The 18,661-nt window shown below is 40.3% G+C and overlaps 1 protein-coding gene across 1 annotated transcript in view; it reads right to left on the reverse strand.

Moving 5' to 3' along the window:
* Positions 1 to 376: 376 nt before the first annotated feature.
* Positions 377 to 18,661, reverse strand: part of cacna1eb (calcium channel, voltage-dependent, R type, alpha 1E subunit b) — a 54,219-nt gene continuing 35,934 nt past the window's right edge. The window contains exons 21-44 of the mRNA XM_080861848.1: positions 17,403 to 17,462; positions 17,194 to 17,300; positions 15,519 to 15,615; positions 15,263 to 15,423; positions 14,112 to 14,249; positions 13,788 to 13,989; positions 13,538 to 13,702; positions 11,190 to 11,300; positions 11,021 to 11,101; positions 10,659 to 10,778; positions 10,476 to 10,541; positions 8,823 to 8,914; positions 8,514 to 8,688; positions 8,299 to 8,426; positions 7,939 to 8,035; positions 7,534 to 7,639; positions 7,286 to 7,393; positions 7,100 to 7,200; positions 5,930 to 6,033; positions 5,748 to 5,844; positions 4,034 to 4,138; positions 3,465 to 3,600; positions 3,141 to 3,295; positions 377 to 2,173 (exon numbers count right to left, since the gene is read on the reverse strand). Of these exons, the coding sequence (XP_080717974.1) occupies positions 1,649 to 2,173; positions 3,141 to 3,295; positions 3,465 to 3,600; positions 4,034 to 4,138; positions 5,748 to 5,844; positions 5,930 to 6,033; positions 7,100 to 7,200; positions 7,286 to 7,393; positions 7,534 to 7,639; positions 7,939 to 8,035; positions 8,299 to 8,426; positions 8,514 to 8,688; positions 8,823 to 8,914; positions 10,476 to 10,541; positions 10,659 to 10,778; positions 11,021 to 11,101; positions 11,190 to 11,300; positions 13,538 to 13,702; positions 13,788 to 13,989; positions 14,112 to 14,249; positions 15,263 to 15,423; positions 15,519 to 15,615; positions 17,194 to 17,300; positions 17,403 to 17,462 (3,237 nt within the window). The 3' untranslated portion in view covers positions 377 to 1,648. The remainder of the gene's footprint in view (positions 2,174 to 3,140; positions 3,296 to 3,464; positions 3,601 to 4,033; positions 4,139 to 5,747; positions 5,845 to 5,929; positions 6,034 to 7,099; positions 7,201 to 7,285; positions 7,394 to 7,533; positions 7,640 to 7,938; positions 8,036 to 8,298; positions 8,427 to 8,513; positions 8,689 to 8,822; positions 8,915 to 10,475; positions 10,542 to 10,658; positions 10,779 to 11,020; positions 11,102 to 11,189; positions 11,301 to 13,537; positions 13,703 to 13,787; positions 13,990 to 14,111; positions 14,250 to 15,262; positions 15,424 to 15,518; positions 15,616 to 17,193; positions 17,301 to 17,402; positions 17,463 to 18,661) is intronic.

An 18,661-nucleotide genomic window follows, 5' to 3' on the forward strand; every position in this document is an offset into this window, starting at 1 on the left:
ATTTTCACTGAGAGTGAGCAGGATGGACAAAATTAGAAATGAGTACGTCAGAGGGACAGCTCGGGTTGAGCGGTTTGGACACAAAGTTAGAGAAACAAGGCTAGGCATGTGCGGGATAGTGGATATACTTGATGAATCATATCTGTATTTCCATGTATGTTAGCACGTTTCAATAAACTTCTGTGCTTGTTTGCCGTTTTCCTTGCAAAATATGTACTTGAATTAAATGTACAGACTGACAGTTTCCAGTTGCACTCGGACTGGTTTTTAATTGCAGTGCTCAAGATGTCACAAAGCTTTCTGATGTCTCACTTGGCCTCCTAAATGAGAAATAAAAAGATAAACAGTAACAATGGCAACTTGTGAACACCTTTATTTGTATATACAACTATTTTACACATAAAAACCCACAAAGTATTTGCATTCCAGGAACTCCAAGTTTTTGGTTAAGTGAGTTTCACAGAATTGGCCTTCATCAGGCAAATAAAACAAATACACAAACCTTAAAATGAGTATTTTCCAAGGATTCCTTTACGTTTAAAGCTCATCAGCTGACACTGTTTTCATTTGTTGTCTCTCTCTCTCTACATAATACAAACAGCATAATTTCTCTGTACATTATTTGTAAGTAATAGAGCAATGTGGAGATTTGAAGCAAAATGCATCGTGGTGTGTCTGCAGTGTTCATATATGGTTCGTATAATATTCACAGTTTTAAAAAAAAAAACAGAACAAAACTGAAACTAGATGAAAATATTTTGTATTCATGGCAAACAATTAAACATCCTGTTTAATTATGGTTGGGAAAAATTCTCATTTAAAGGATTTTTTTTGGACTGGTAAAAATAAAAGTTTAATACCATCTCCAAAGGATAATTAAAAGTCTGCAAATATCTGAGGTTCGGTGGTGGCATGGCTTTACAACACTGCATGGTGAAATAACAAATAAGCATCATATTCTATGTTATTCTATAACTGTATTCATTTCTCACAACTTATTATGTTCAATAGCAAAAAGAAAAAAACGATGGGGGAAAATCAGGCAGTTTTCCCTCCTCACATTCATTCATACTGTAAAAAAAATCCAGCATCATTGAGTGTTACTTATTAGTATCCACATTGTCTGGTAAGTATCAGATCGCCTCCTCATGATGGCTTGCTGTGTCGATCTGGTCTAATTTATATATGGGGATGGTGTAATGATCACAATGTATTTACAAAACAATAGATTTATAAGAAAATGTAGTTACATATTCACACACCCCACAGATAAATACTGTTTAGAGCAACACTGAATCATTGAGCAACATCTCCAGAAAATGAAAATACCTATTGACACAAATGACATAATTTGACCCATCCATTTGTTTTTTTGTGACATATTATTACTCTCTATCATCAAGTACAAGTCAGGAAATAGACCTTATTTATTGTCAGTGTTCTGTGTGAATTGGCAACTACAGTTTCAGGAAGTATTGTTCTTCATCATTTTGGATTTTTTTTTTTACCAAACATCCAGCGGGCTCGCGGCCTTGAAGCACTGATGCAGAAAGAGTCGCATTAACCTTCGCTCTGGATGCGGTCGTACAGCGTCCTGTGACATCTCTCTGGCATTCTGTTTCCTCCGTTCATGTTGCGCCTCCTGTCCCTAGCACCTGTCGTCCTCCTCTGTGTCGCTTAGAGGGTCACAACTAGCGACTGAGGTTGTCTGTGCCAGACGCTTTCGAAAGTGTCCGTTGGGGACTTGCCAGCCAGTCCGCGAGCGTGGACGGGCCGTGCTGATGGTGTTTGAGCGTCCCAGGCTGCAGGCCACGGCCGCCTCGAAGGTCAACGTTTCCATGGGACCAGAGGGGTCTGGGCTGTGGTCGTCCTCTTGCAAAGCCAGGAAGGGCTCAGAAGGGTAGCGTCGAGGTGGGGATGTGCGCCGGGTGGCCTCGCTTTGCCTCTCCCCTGGGACTCCCTCTTGGCTCTTCCGTGTGGGCTTGCTCCGCCTCATGGTCTCAGGGCTGCCCGGTTCATCCTCATCTTCACCAATGGAGGCTTGTGTGCGACACACGAGGGGGGAGTAGGAGATGTGAGGGCGAGAGCGGGTTGGAGTTTGCGATAGAGGTCGTCGGCCACTGGGAGTGCTGGACTCAGATGTGGATGGCATCGGACTGTCTGAGCTGTTGCCCTGAAAGCGAAAGTAAAGAATAAATTAATCAACAATCGCCAATAACAACATTTTAAAGACAACTTATTATGTTTTACGTTTTTTCTGCCCATTTTGAATGTGTGGCCTGCTCTCTTGATTTACATGAGTGGTGGAAATGGTCTTCTGCTGTTTTCAGAACAGCAGGTGATTTTTCTGATGTGTTCTTCTCTTCTTATCAGTATTTGGGTATCCACTGTACATGATGGTGAACCCCACTGCACGGGACTCTGAATTGTTAAGTTAAATTGTATATGAATGAATAGACTCTGACCATAAAGGGATGGACATGGTCATCAGAAATACTCAGGTAAGATGTGATTTTTAAATGATGCTCAGATGGTACTAATGGGCCCAACTGATCTGTGCATTCATGTTGATTCTTACCCAACCATCCAAATGTTACAGCAGAAACTGAGACTCAATAAACCAGGCATCATTTTTCCAATCTTCTTCAATTTTGGTGAGCCTGTGAGAATTGTAGCCTCAGTTTCCTGTTGTTAGTTCATAGGAGGGGTGCCTGGTGCAGTCTTCTGCTGCTGTCTTCTGCTTCAAGGTTCAGAGATGCTTTTCTGCATATGTTGGTTGTAAGAAGTGGTTATTTGGGTTATTGTGGCTTTTCTATCAGCTCAAAGCAGTCTAGATATTCTCGTCTGACATCTAACATCAACAAGGCATTTTCTTTCAGTGAACTGCCACTCACTGGATATTTTATCTTTCTCAGGTCTGTAAATGGAAAATTATAGTAGACCAGCAGTTACTGAAATACTCTGGCCGGGTTATCTGGCACCAACAGCCATACTACCTTCAAAGTCCTCATTCTGATGCTCGGTTTAAACCTCTGCAGATTATCTTGACCATGTCTACATGCCTAAATGGATTGTGTGGCTGCCATGTGATGGGCTGATTGGATATTTGTGTTAATGATTAGTTAAATAGGTATACCTACCTGTTTATCTTGGGGATCTGCTCGTTCTACGCTCGAGGATCGTGAGGGCTGCAAGCTTCTTTCCTCTGAATTACAACGAGACGTGTCTGGAGACAGGAGGTGGCAGCGTTCCTTGGAGCGACCGCGCTCCCTGTCGCCACGCTCAGAGCGAGAAACTAAAGGGACATTCAGGAAAGAGTGCAACAGGAAATGCAAAAATACAAGGGAGCAAAAAAGAAAAAGAAGAAGAGGAAAATAAAGATATAAATGTCATAGGACTACATTCAATTCAGCTCTTCATTATCTATGAACACAGTTGCCTAACAGCAGGCGAGCAGGACTAACCAGCAGCCTTATAGCTCTTGTGACGAGGTCGATAGACTCGCTCGGGGCTTTTCTCCTCTTGCCAAAGTCCATTCACACACTGATCTGCAACAGTGGAGACTGATCGCTTCATGGAGCCACTAGAAACCTCTGCCTGCTTGAAGTTAAAAACACACACAACAAACATAGAAAAACAGGGCACAAACACAAGGAAATAAGTAAGCATACTTCTGTTACCACCAGATTATTTGATCCAAACAATAAAAATGATATTTCATGCTTTAGCCAGTGCAAAAGTGCAGTGCAGCCTAAAAGATTTGAGAGGTTTAGTCTTTCCTTTACTCTGTGGTTGAAAGTAATGGTCATAACAAGATGAGGCAACAGCATTCGAAGATCACAGCCCGTTCTAGCAACTCATTGGACCTTATTCAGCCTCCCAAAGTAACAAATGTCGAAACAAAACTCTACTGATCTGAACTTCTCAGCATCACGTGCACTTAAGGAACGACAGACTTTGGCATAAGAGCCCATGCAGCCCCTGACGTCCTCGAGATCCAGCCCAGAAGCTGTGTCATGGGAGATGTGTGTACCTGCGACTCTACAGCCAGACGAGGCATGGAAGAGGCCCGCACACACAGGCCCCTCCCTAGTGGAAGCTCCAGTGGGGCTTCAATCCCCCTACTGCACTCGCCCACCTAGGTGTGTACAGAAACAAGAGAGGAAGCGCAAGGAAATACAGAGCACCAATCAGGCTCATCCCTGCCAGGACTCCCGCTGTGTATGGACATCTTGTTTAGGTGAGAGGAGGGGCAGACAAGCCATTTCATCACTGACAAAAGTACTATCTATCAGCGCCATCTCCATCGCCATCCAGTCAAAAGCCATTCCAGCCAAAAACAGACGGAGAACTTGCAACAGGAAAACTGACTTCAAGGAGGAGCAGAAACAGAGTGCGGTCGTAAAAGAGGAGCAAGGAGTGAAGAAAAAGAAAAACAGACAACAAAGATATCAGCTCACATCGAAAAATGGACTTTTTCAGCTTGGAAGTGCATTCAGTCATGCATGTTTAGGTGTTAATGGCTATACAAACAGAGCCAGACAACGCCTGTCTGAGGGCCAAACGCATTCCTCTGCAAATTAAGTATTCCAGATCAACTTTATATCATTCAACTGACAAGCAGTAGAGACCATTAAAACCAGACAGTAGAGACACAGCAGACATCTACAGTTTGACAATCTCCCTTTGCTCTGACTCCAACTTCCACAGGAATAAAACACAGGCGCACAGAGAGCAGCGATGCGGTGCCCTGCAAGGCACTGAGAAAACGGCATCAGTCATCACATGGTTATACAATTTTTGTGGCGTTACACCTAAACAAACACTTTGCTTTATTACATTTTTATGTAAAACTCTTTGCTGTGAGGACAGTGATTCCCAAACTGATGGTCAGGATCCTGAAGAGGTTACAAAATAGGAAGTGCACAAAAGAAAAGCTGCATTTTCAAGTTATCTCGTGTTGGAGAACAGCATGCCGTGCCATCAGAGCCACTCTGCGAAACTGCTCATAAAAATTAAAATAAACAAAACAAAAACACACCTTTATTGAAATTTTGCTGATCCCACCTTCAAGGTGATGCCAGTGAGCAGCGCTGCCAGTCTGAGACAGTGAATTCATTCACTGGGGGATGAATTCATGGTGCAAACCTCCATGAATGTTCAACAAACATGGTTCTGGTGGAATTGTGATTTCTTCCACTGAGAGCTGCTGTTTGGTTGCTGGTTCGCAGCTGGTTTCCCAGCTCTTATGCTCTGTTGATCCTCGAATAAAAGACAGCCAATTTGACACAGAAGATGATGTTTCCTTGCTAAGCAAGTTTGGAGTTTGAAAAAGGAGTTTGAGGGAGAGATTTTTAAAAAGCAGTTGTCCTGGAAGTGATCCAGAGGTGCACAAAGACATGATGTTAAGAGGGAGATCACATTTAAATCAGGTATGATTTTTTGATTTTTGATGGCTGGAGTCGCTGAATTTTTCGATGACACCTCTGGAGTCAAAAGTAAAAAATAAAATATATGCAATAAAGTATTTGCTTTTGTTTATTTGCTCTGGCATATTAAAGCTAAGCAGCACACTGATGCTACGGTAACATTTATTCATAAGATCAAAGCAGCAGAAAAGCTCTGCTTTCAAGTGCAAATTACTCTGAGTCAAAAACTACATAAATTAAAAGGTCAGAGCATTGCCAAAAAGCCTGCCATGGGGATAATGTTTTATGTTTTACAATTATATTGGTCCTTTGTCTTACCAGATTCTGTTGACTGGTATCAACGTCAGAGCTCATGGGCTCCAAAAACAGCTCCTGAGGTGAAATGGGGCTCAAAGCCACAAAGCCTCCCCTGGTCCTGTGTCAAGATGGAGAAAAACAGTAAGCAAAGGCATTCAGAATCACACATAAGTACAGACTGTTGCAAGCATTTGCAGACTCACAGGGCTGAACCAGCACTGTGCGGCATCATTGGCAGTGGCTGGTTAGACAGAATGTCCTCGGGGAGAGCAGAAGCATCCAGACGCTTGAACATCAAGCTACTCTTCTGAAATGAGACAAATACAGAAAAGACTGTAGACGTCTTTGTGACAACTTTGTGTTAATTTAGCTAATTATAGGCCAACCTCCAACCTTTCTTTTATCTGAAAAACTCTTCAAAGATCAATTGTAAAACAGCTAAATGATCATCTGCAGAGCAATGTTTTATTTGAAGAGTTTCAGTCAGCTTTCAGACTTTATCACAGTACAGACGTCACTTAAGTGAAGGTTACAAATGATCTTCTTATGTTCTCTGACAGTGGCTTATCCTGTTATCCTGTTTAATACTGTTGGTCATAATATTTTATTATAGAGATTAGAGCATGCTATAGGTATTAAAGGTACTGTGCTGCAGTGGTCTGAATCATATCTAATAGACTCCAATTTGTTCATGTAAATTGTGAGTCTTCCTCACACTCTCAGGTTAATTATGGAGTTCCACAGGTTTCTATGCTGGGACCATTTCTGTTTACAAAATACATGCTTCCCTCGCTCTTAAATCGCTCTTTAATCTCTTAATCACCTAAGACTGAAGTTATTTTATGGTGCTAAAAATCTTAGAAATATGGTGTCTAATCAGATGCTTACTCTAGATGTCATTAACTTGGCCTCCATTAACACTGTGAGGACTCTTGGACTAATTTTAGACCAGGATGTGTCTTTTATTGTGCATATTAAACATATATGTAGAACTAAGGTCTTGTATTTGCACAGTATGTCTGAAATTAGAAACATCCTGTCTTTAACATGGCCAAAGAGCAAGTACTCGCTATGAGGGAAAAGCTCGGACACAGAGCTGCTCTGAACACTTCATTTTTGGCTCTGTAGGACATCGGTGATAGGAGATATCATTAATATGGTCAAGAATTTTTTTAAGGAATGGTAAATAACAAAAGAAACCTAAACTTAAAGCAATCAGGAACTGGATGTATAATAGGTCCCCTTTAAAGGTCAGGTGAGATGGCTTACTCTACCTCCTGAACAAACTGGGTGCAAAAAAAAGTAAATTTATAAAAAACTAAAGTTACAAAAAAGAAGGTGTCACAGAGTTCATAGTGACGTGCTGAGCAGACCTGAGCCTCCAGCTGCTGCCTGAGCTTCTTGGCCTTGTTCTGTTTGAAGTAATCCATTATCATCATTGAAGCGTAGATCTTCCCGACCGTCATGTCAGTATCTGTGAGAGCAGGAGCACTCCATTAGTTGTCACTGCTCATCTCTCAGCATTACAGTGAGAATCACCTTCTTAGTTAGAGCCAGACCTTTGTTGATAGGTACCAGTAGGTCCAATGTCTTCTGGGGCAGATAAGGCCAAATAATACTGATCTCCTTTTGCAGCTCAGTATCCAGAGCGATACGGTCCTCACCACCTGAGACAAACACTCACCTTTAACCATTTTTTTAATGATGCACTGTTGACGGAACAAAATGTGAAATCTGAAGACATTAACTGCTCAGCAAAACAAAAGAAAAGCCGATAAATGATAACTAAAGCAATCACAACCCTAACCCCGAGCTATTTTGATATCCAGAGCTGTGCGGATGAGTGACATCAGAGTTGAGGTGAAGTGGACGGTCATATCCTCATCCACGGGCATGTTCATCAACACTAACCTCTGCCAGAGACAAAGACAAAGGAGGGAAAGTTTCTATGTTAGACCGTAAACCAATACCTCCAGCGACCTTTTAAATCACATAAAAACACACAGCAGCCACACATATGCACATAACCACTGACTTCTTTAACTTCACAAAGACCAATCATTTGCTTTCTCTACATTTTTTAAATTGAAAAACTGAACAAAGTTACTAGCTGCCATGCCCTTTCTGTTGTGTGTTATATTTATTTTATATAACCAAACTCTCACTTTTCATTTTATCTGGCCTTTCTGTGTTAAATAAAATGTTTTCATACCTTATAGGCGATCTTAGCAGGACATTTTTTACCCAGGCCGAGGGGTGGTGACATGTGTGTTAACATCTCATACATGGCCGTGTAGTGGATGCGGCCGCTTCAGAGGGAAAGCAAAAACGAGAAGTGAGGGGATGTGCAGACAGAAGATGCAAACAGAGCAGACTTTTCTTCTGAAAGTATTTAGAATGATTGAACTAAATGCCACTGTGGACTTGATGAAAAGCAGCTTGTGTTCCTTATGCTCAAAGATCAAAGCATTCACATTTATGCTCTTTGGCTGCCCTCTGCTGGATAAATACAGTACCTAAATGTTGATCAGGTCTGCTTCAAATCACAAACTGATAAAAGAGCGAGCCTCACCACGCCAGTCGATCATATTCCCCCCAGATTCGGACAAACTCATCCAGGTGATGGGGACCCAGGATTGAGGAATCTCGTGTCAGGTATTCAAAGTTATCCATAATCACAGCCACAAACAGGTTCAGCATCTTAAAAAACACAAGGGCAAGAACCTAAGAGGAAAGGCACAGCAGACTGCAACACACCTAAAAAGGCAAATTTTTGTTGGTCCTGACCAAGAATGAGCTGAAGAAGATGAAGGACACAAAGTAGCAGTAAGCAAAGTCGGTCCCACAGCCGCCCTCGTGGTCCGGAGACATAGTGAGGGGGGCGATGGAGGGGTCTGGTTCACACTCCTGCCCTGACAGACAGGACAGCATGATCTCCTGCCAGGACTCCCCTGTAGCACTCCTGGTGGTGTTAACACAAACAAATATCCAGCTGACATCTGACCGATAACACATTCATAGACGATTAACACCAAACACCAACAAAGGAGCTTTACTCAGAACAGCGGCACCGCCTAAATGTAGTTTTGAGCTCACCTGAACAGGAGCATGAGTGCGCTGAAAAATGTCTTAAAATTGTTGTGCTGGTTGATGTGACTCTCGTCATTCAGCTTGATGTTTCCAAACACCTGCAGAAAACAGCTGGCTTCAGTTAATTCATAGTTTTTCCCGGACAGCTGCTAGCTTCTCCCATAGCAGCTGCTAATCTTCTAGAGTTCAAACATTAAAAATATCCACATAACACACTAAAACAATCCTAAGAGGTGGGACCAAGAAACAAACTTTAACAACAGGACTAAATCAGTAAATCACACTATAATACACAAAATCTCTGTCTGTGCGTTTGTTTGTTTGTTTGTTTGTTTGTTTGTTTGTTTGTTTGTTTGTTTGTTTGTTTGTTTGTTTGTTTGTCCACGAACCCCTCTTAGACCATCTGGAGACGAGAAACCAAACTTGGCAAACAAGTACATCTTAGACTCCTGATTGTTTTTATCTATATGAGAAAGTATGATGTCATCATGAGCCCTAACAACCACCTACTGTAGCAACAGGCAAAAATTCCCTAGTTGGGACCATATCCTGTTACAGACTTGACAGCATTTGAAGTAGATAATGGCAGACGGCGTGAGCATGAATTGAGGCTGTGGTTTGGGGATATAGACATATATAGACAGAGAATCGGAAGGAGCGTGTTTGAGGTGTGGTCCCACTCCTGAAATTGGGATAAATGATCTCCAATTACCTATTTTTTAAGCATTTGCGCACCTATATCACCTTATGAAAGTATCTTGTCATTTACATGTCATGACAATAGCATCTAATTTTGATCCACATGTATATTACTATGCCCTTAATTGTATTTATATAGCACCAACAATCAAACTTACACTGCCTGACAACCATCTAGCAAGAGACTATAATGACCAGTTTCTAGACTTTATGCAACACACTTTACTAAAGCATCCTATCCTTTAGTTTTACAACACTTCATGTATATCCTAAGGTACTAACTACTGCTAAAGATTGGCATAAATTACCAATTTTGGCACATAAATACATCTTTTTATTTTTCTCAATGTGGCCCAACAGCATGAAGAGTCCAAACAAAAATGTGAGCAAATACTTGAATTCAATTCAATTGTATTTATATAGCACCAAATCACAATAATATTTGGCTCAAGAGGCTTTATATTATTAGGTAGAGCCCTTACCATAACAGAGAGGAAACCCAACAATCAAACTACACCATTTGAGCAAGCAACTGGCAACAATAGGAAGAAAAAACTCCCTTTTAACAGGAAGAAACCTCAGGCAGAACTAAGCATAGTATAAAAAATGGCTTAAAGTAACTAATGGATGTACAGAAACCGTTAAGATCAAACTAGCTCATACAAATAACAGTGCAGACACGAGTAAGTACTAAATAAATATCCTGAATATGATGTGCGTGCTTTTTGATTATTCTATACTGTACATGACCATGATGTTTTCAAGCTGTGGCCCCACTGATAGGGCACAGATATACCAGGAAAAAATATGTACAGAAATTATGCTAAATTAAGGAGAATCCTTCTTTTTATCGATAAAAACTGTTGGGTTGGAGGAATAAATAGTAACAAGCAGACCTTAAGTGAGAGCTACGAGTTTGTTATGATATTTGTGATGTAGTTTAATTATCGAAAATATTACCTGCATTCCAATTATGGCATATATGAAGAAAAGCATGGCAATAAGAAGACAGACATAAGGGAGAGCCTGGTGGAGAAGAAACAGGAAATACAGTTTATCAAAACTTCTTGTAATTTGTTATAATATCTTAGAGCATATTAGATACATCTTTAAAATAATAAAAAACAAAGGTAGTGGGAAAACCTTAAAGGATTGTACGAAGGTCCACAGCAGAATACGGATGGTGTAACCCTGCCTCAACAGCTTGATCAACCTGGCAGTTCGGAAAAGCTTCAGGAAACTCATGTTGATGGTGTTCACCGACTGGGACAGACGTGGTTGGAGAGAGGGTGACCGAGAGAGAGAAGGAGAGAGAGACAGAGAGTGGCAACAGAAGGGAGAGACAGGATGTAAAACACAGATGGCGAATTTCATCACAACATGACTTAAGTTGTGTCTGGAGGAAGGGTAACACACCAGGAAGCTTGGAAAGAAAGTATGCTCTTGTCTTTTTATTTTAGGGTCACAACAGTGTGAAAACGAATGGTGTCTTGGCAGGGGCTTACCTGTAAATCCACAATTATCTCTGTGATGCTGCCAAGGACAGTGATAAAATCAAAAATATTCCAAGTATCTCGAAAGTAGTTCTGCAGGAAAAAGGAAACGCTTCGGTTAATTCCATCGCACATGGAGAAATTCAACTAAATGTGATCTAAACTCTTTTGTTCTACTCACCACAAAACCAAACGCCATGATCTTCAGTATGCACTCCATGGAGAAGAGGACAGTGAAGGCCGTGTTTAGGTGTTTCAGGACTGTATCGTAAGCTGCCGGAGCTGAGTGGTACTGCAAGAACAAAGAAAACAGGCCCAAAGGTCAAACTGACATTCAATCAATCAGTTATTACCATAATTAGTAAATTATTGGTCACATTTTGGTGAGCATGACGAGCATAATTTTAAAGGTCATAATGATGGATTTGCAGCTGCCTCTCTAAGTTTAATTTCAGCACGGTATACAAAGAATTAAAACGGACGGACAATCCATATGAATAGAAAATGTGTTTACACACACGTATTGACAGTTACATTATCTCTGTGTTTATGATTTGGTGGCTCCAAAACCTTCTCTTGTGACAAGGCAAGCTTCACAACACGGCTCACATATACACAACACATGAACGTGAGCATGAAAAGTACTGAACAGTATTGTTTTAAAAACGTTTTTCTTTTCTTTTATTGTGTAATTCAACCTTTCCATTCATTGAAGAGTGCAAGGAAGAGAAAAGACAACAAAACAAACTGAACAAAGGCACCTAACAGTAAAAAAATAAGACAGATCAATGGAAATTGAAGGTTTCTACTGAAGTTCAATTAAAACACAACAAAAACTGTTTTGCTTCTTTTTCTTTCTTCTTCTTCTTCTTCTTTCATTCTTTTTGTATGGATATTTTAGTTGTTTAAATATAGAAAAAACAGAAAAATATATGTAGTGACAAATTGCTGAAGTTGATGGTATTGTATAGTGATTCCAAAATGTCAATTAAAAATAAAAACACAACAAAAGCAAAAACAAAAATAAGACAAAACTTTGTAATTACAGGATTTTGAACTTCAGGAAAACTCAGACATTGATTTTAATCATTTTAAGAGTTAGACAATCTCAGAAACTTGTTAAATATCTTGATTTGGCTATAACTAGATAAATAAAGCATGGGGGACTACGGCAACCATTTTCTGTTAAACAGAGACCGGCCGGCAACCCCCTAGCAACCTCTGGCTGCCAGGAAAAAATGTGTAATCCTCAGCTGGTTGGGGAGTGTTTGGTAGTTTATAGTTTGTATGGAAGACGTCGACTTGTCTGCAAACACTCATCAACTACTGAGCTTTAGTGAAACTTCAGAGTGAAAGTTGTGGCTTACCGCTGCAACCAATAAATTTCAAAAGGTGCAACTTTTACTTTGAAATCGAATGTTTGCATTGTGCTTTCTGCAGTTTCACGACCGCTCTGTGAGTACTTTGCAAGTATTTGCAGACAACTCAGCATCTTCCATGTAAACTACGGTTTCTGTGGTAATATGCTAGTGACCAAAGTAATTGTAAAGCGATTGTTTATTAATTAATTAAAATTAAATTAAGTAAATTTATTGAATACCATACAAAGTAAATCTTCTCTTATGTCTACTGCAAACCTTCCAAGGTTTTCTCTCATAGTCAGCCATCAAATTTCCGCTGTAGCAAAAAAAAAAACCCCAGTCCCTGCTTTTAGGTATAAATCTTCAAACTTACACACTGTGTACAACAAAGCAGCCACAACACAAAAAAAGAACAAAAAAAAAAAACAGGTAAATAGCATTTTTTGTTACAAGAGCTGCAGAATAGTCAGTTCTTGACAGAGGAAAAATAGGAAGGCTGTGATATATGAGCAACACGGCCAAAACTGTGACAGCAAGACAAGAGTATCAGCGTCCTGTCAAAATACCAGATCTCGTCTGTTCCCGCTATGCAGCACTTTGTATCTAGTGAGGTAAAAATGAAGGACTACTGGTAAACCTGTGAGGCAGCGGAGGTCATAGAAGAGCAGCTACAGCAAAAAATGCTGAAAACCTTAGCCAGCTGGGCTATGATAGAAAGTGCATGTGCTGATCCTTCACTGTAAAAGCGCTACAATGGGTGCATGAATGTGAAAGCTGGAGTATGAAGCAAACGAAGAAGTTGGCCTCATCTGACCAGTCTCATGTTTTTTGCATAAAGTGACAAAGAGTGCTGACTTGGCTTGTGGATTCCAGTCTGCTTGAGCATCTGTGGCATCTTTTAGAAAATAAAAATGTGATCTACACACAGGACACCTCCAGAGGTCTTTTGGAGTCCATGTCTCCTGGGTAAGGACTGATTTGGTGGCACAGGTTTAAAGTCACTTCTCACTGAGGCTACTTAGAGTTTACAGTTGAGTTTCAATACTCTGCAAGTTGATTTTTAAAAAAAATCTGGCATGAAATTAAACCAGTGTTTCTCTGGGCCTTTGGGAAATCAATCTAAAATGATTTGTGATACTGTTCCAGATTTACTGAATGAACCACTTACCTTCATCATGAGAACAACAGTGTTGAGGGCGATCATGACGAGCACAGTGTACTCAAACGAGGGCGACGCCACAAAGTGCCACAGTCTGTACTGGAAGGTCTGTCTGTTCTGGGGCATGTAGCGGGTCATCGGCTTGGCGCTGATGGCAAAGTCAATGCAAGCCCTCTGATGGAGAGAAAATGAGCATTATGTGTGAAAAGATGATGCCTAATTACTTGAATTTGTGTGAAATGCTGTCACAGCTCCGTACCTCATTCTTCTCCAGACTGCACTCCTGAATCATCTTGTCACCCTGCTCTTGGAAAGTGATGATGATAAGAGCCACAAAGATGTTGACGAAGAAGAATGGGAAGACCACAAAATAGACCACATAGAAAACTGACATCTCCATCCGGTTCCCCCGACTCGGCCCCATGTTCTCCTCTGTAACATCTGTAGAGTGCTGGAGGACCCTACATTTAAAAAAATCATATTACCTGTGGTTGATTCATTTATAGCACACATAAGTTATAGAAAGCAATTTTGCGCTGAGAAAAACTGAGCTGAAAGCCTATAAACACGCAAGGAGACATACTGAGGCCACCCCTCTCCAGTTGAAACAGTGAACAGAGTGAGCAGAGCCCAGCAGACATTGTCATAGTGAAACTCGTGTCTCTTCCACTCTCTCCTCTTCACCTCCTTTTTGTCTCTGCTGTAGTCAATGTAGTAGCCTCTGTGGGGAATAGAATAGCCCAGAGGTCATCATTTCACTTAATTCACTGATTAGACCAGCGGTTGTAACAAAAAGAGAAGCATTAAAGCCTTTGTTACAAGTAACTGTTACTCTCATGCTATTCACTGGCATCTGCAGACAATGACAGACTATCTGAGGTTATATAAGAAATAAGCAAAGCTGCACATTTGGGCCCTTTTTTGTAATTTTCTGCTTCATTACTTTCAATTTGGAGGATTTTTTTGTCAAGGCTTGAAGTTTTTTGCATTTTCTCTGATTGACGCTGCTGTCACAAAAGTCGTGTTTTTCCCCTTTTTAAATTTTTTTTATATGTTTTATTTTCTTCCTGTTGTGATTTTGTTGGGTAGGTTTCCTTCAAGTTGTTTAAAGAGTTTAAAACCACGTAATACTCTCCCATAGAAGGATTTATATTGATTTTGCACCACAATACTGCACAGATTTAAAAAACAAAAACAAAAAAACAAAGCCATATATATGGTGTAAGATATCACACAGAGTCAGTCTTAGTCATAACATCTTCAACCCGGTTAAGACAGCTCAGAAATGAGAATGAAATTTTAAATAATTTCTTCAGAAAAGTTCTCTTGCATGACCCAAGCCTTAGCTGTTAGACAGATGGACTCACATTTGACTGTAGAATCTGAGATCTGAGCATCTTACCCTCTTAAATCCTGCGTAAGCAATAATGATATACTTAGTGTTTTCACAGGACTGCATGGAGTCCTGTATAAACTTTCTTCCACACATGGCTGTAAGGATGGTATTAGTCTTGTAATCTAACTTGAATAAGCATATTCCAGGAACTTACTGCTTTAAACCTCTTATAGAGCTTAACTCCTCATATTCATATTTTACATTAAAAATGATCTTGCGTGGCAGTACCAGTGCATTTTGAGTGACAATGTGTAGGAGGAGTTTCAGATATATAAAGTATATATATTTTTAAAAACACTAATGTAGGAACAGACGAGGGTGAAGCGGAGTTCACTCACTGGCATTCCTTCTCTGTATTCATGGAGCTGTCAGTGCAATAGAAGAACCTCCCCTTAAAAAGCTGCACTGCTATGACAGCAAAGATGAACATGAAGAGCTGGTACACAATGAGGATGTTGAAAACGTTCTTCAGAGATGTGACCACACAGTCAAAAACAGCCTGCGCAGGAGAAAGACAAATAAAATCTGTCAAGGACTGGTGCAACAACACCAGAAAACAGAACAGCAGACTGTTTGCAGATGTCTGCATCACACCTTGAGTTTAGGAAGTCTCTTGATGGTTTTAAGGGGTCGCAGGACTCTTAAAACTCGGAGGGACTTTATCGTCTTGATGTCTCGTCCTTTGTTGTTTCTGTTGACATTGGAAATGTAGCACTGAGAAACATAGCTGTACGGTCAGACTGATGCACACAGACAAGTACAAAAACAACAACAAAAAAACACAGTAAAAACTGAATGTAAACACAAATGAATGGGGAAACATTCAACTTGAGGGTGTATGTTTGGAGCTTGACAGATTTCAGCTGTAAAATATTTGATCATTTGTATTTTTTCAACCCTTAAATCAAATATTTTAGCTGATTCATTCAATTACACTAGTAGTTTGTGCACGATTATTGTCACGGTCCTGAGTCTGTGGACTCAGTGTTTTTCTGTTTGTATTAGTTATCCTTGATTCCATGATTTGTTTTGATTCTCTTGGTTTTGGTTTCTGTCTCTAGTATTCCTAGCTCCTAGACCTTGAAAGTCTGTGTACTATGTCAATGTGTTGAGTTTTGTCTTGTCATGTCAGATGACTCCCAGCTGTGCTCTCCTCCTGTTTCACATTCCCTAATCACCTCAGTATGTATTTAAGCCCTGTGTTGTTTTTTTTTAAGCCCTGTTGCATCCTCCACATTTGTTGTGTGTGTAACCCTCGTCTTCTATCGCCAGGCCAGGCCAAGCAAGGCATCCCATCCCAGTACAGTTAAACAATCCTAGTTTGAGTTTTTGCTTTTTGTATTGCCAGCAAATAAAGCTGACGCCTTAAGTTAATGTTTTGTCTCAGAGTCCTGCACTTGGATCCAGCCACTGCCAGCCACACAGCTCATCGTGACACTCATGGCTTCAAATAAATATATTTATTCTATCAAAGTTAGATCACACTGAGAATTAATGTTTTTATCTTAATATTAGCCTTGTCGTGAGCTGTGTGTGCATATACTGGAACACTTTTGTTTTATGTTCATTTTCATGCAAAACTGATGACTTGATAGACAAAATGACTCATTATCAGCATTCCCCCCCCCCCCGATACCTGCCAGGCTCTGCCGTTGTATGAGTCAAATGTCAAAATGTGACAAAATCAAAAGCAAACAGACAAAAGGCAGACAAAAATATATATTTTTTAAATGTAGAAAACAACAAATCAGAAGATATGAAAACATGAAAAATATGAGTGGCTTATGGGACACATTTACATTTAGTGTGACTGAAATTTTTACCCCATCACATTGCTGGGAGCCCCAACAGTCATAATATCCACAGGAACAACAGAGAAAAAAAAAACGAGGCAAAAAAAAAAAAAAAGAGATACACTGTGAGCAAAGCTCAAAGGATCACAGCTATATCAACAACAGAGAAAATAACATACAATTCTCTACATTACAACAAAAAGCACAAAAAGTTTAGTTAGTAATGTTCGCACTCAAAAGTAAAGAAACAAAACGCTGCGACACACACTACCCATGTTTAACCACACCACCTAAATTACACAGAGAAAACAGTTAAATCTGAGCTCCGCGCTGTACAGGTCTTCTCATGCCTCCATACTTGCAACGTGCGAATCTTTGAGGGAAAGTCGTTTAATACAATACTGTATTCTCAGAAACTGTTTGCTGCAGTGAATCACTCATTAGTCATCGACAGGCAGCACTGTAATGTGACTCACGTTAGAGCAAAAGCAATCAGAGCTCCCACCACTACAATGAAGTCCAGCATGTTCCACATGTCTCGGAAATAAGAGCCATCGTGTAGAATGAGACCCTGGTCTATCATCTGGGGGACGAACACACACATCCACACGGATGGGTTACAAACTGGCAAAGGTGAAGTCTTTGAAATTGCGATGAAAGAAGAGAAAATGTTTCAGCCACCCACCTTGATGATCATTTCAAAGGTGAACACTCCAGTGAAGACGTAATCAAAATATCGGAGGACCTGGATAATTTCAAAATTAGGGAAAAAAATTACTTTTTAAAAGTTCAGTCCAGAGTTTGAGATTTTTCTGAGGTGCATTTAGTATCAGTGACGGTACACACAACCACGCGTAAAGCTCCTCAAGAGTAAATCAAATTTACATTTTTCCCATCCTGCCAGTGGCAATGAACTTGCTAGCATCAAGCTGGCATGATTCATCCACCTTAATGCTTCAGGACACATCTTCTTAGAATGAATCAGTACATTTGTGAGCGGTGTCAAAGTATAGCTCCAGGTAACCAACTCAATTACTCAACTGAGAAAATTATAGACAGAAATTCTAATTACTCTGTGTGGCTCTGGGTCACTTTGCATACTTTGACACACAAAACACATGTTGTTTGGTGCTCTAACCAACCCAGATATTCCTCAAGGAGACGCTCCAGTAATGTTGTTTAACAATTCCATTCAGCTGAGTGACTCATGGGGTCAAAATCCTTCTGCTGGATCCTACATTCTCCAAAATTTACGTTGATGGTACCATCTGTCAACTGACTCCACAAATAATCTTAATAACCTTGTTCTTAAAGCTGTTTTTACAAACTAAGCAGTGCTGTAAGTAAACTTATTTTTATATGCAAAACTGGCAGAGTGCCCCTTTAAGTTCTTTTGTTGACCTTGAAGAGTACTAAGATCCACACAACACACACTCTGATGGCTCCACTGACTGCATTGGGGTTTTTACCACCTGTGTTGGGTTCAAAGACTGCTGATTTAATGGGATTTCCCACACAATCATCTCTATGGTATACAGGGAATGGTCAGAAACAGAAAATATCTAGGGAGTGTTGGTTTTCTGAACAAAAATGATGCCAGAGGTCAGTGGAGAATAACTTAAGCTGTTAGTAAGGGATCAGTAGCTCAGTGTCACAAATCGGGGCACACAGCAATGACTACAAGGGAGATGCACACAATTAAAATTTTTGATTTTTAACAAGAAAATAAGTTACACTAACCACAAACTGTGTGGTCAGTACTGTCAGTGGTGTAAATGAGTGCATGAGTGAAGAGATGGCATGTGCAAGGTTGTTTAATGCAAGAGAACAAACGAAGGAGTAACCAAAATCTAAAAAGGTGTCTCGGGGAGAAGAACCGCCCAGGAACTGAGCTCTCAGGGCCCAGGTGCTGCCAGTGTTGTTAGTTAAAAATAAGCCACACCT

Source organism: Rhamphochromis sp. 'chilingali' (genome assembly GCF_963969265.1).
Source record: "Rhamphochromis sp. 'chilingali' genome assembly, chromosome: 16".
NCBI lineage: Eukaryota > Metazoa > Chordata > Actinopteri > Cichliformes > Cichlidae > Rhamphochromis > Rhamphochromis sp. 'chilingali'.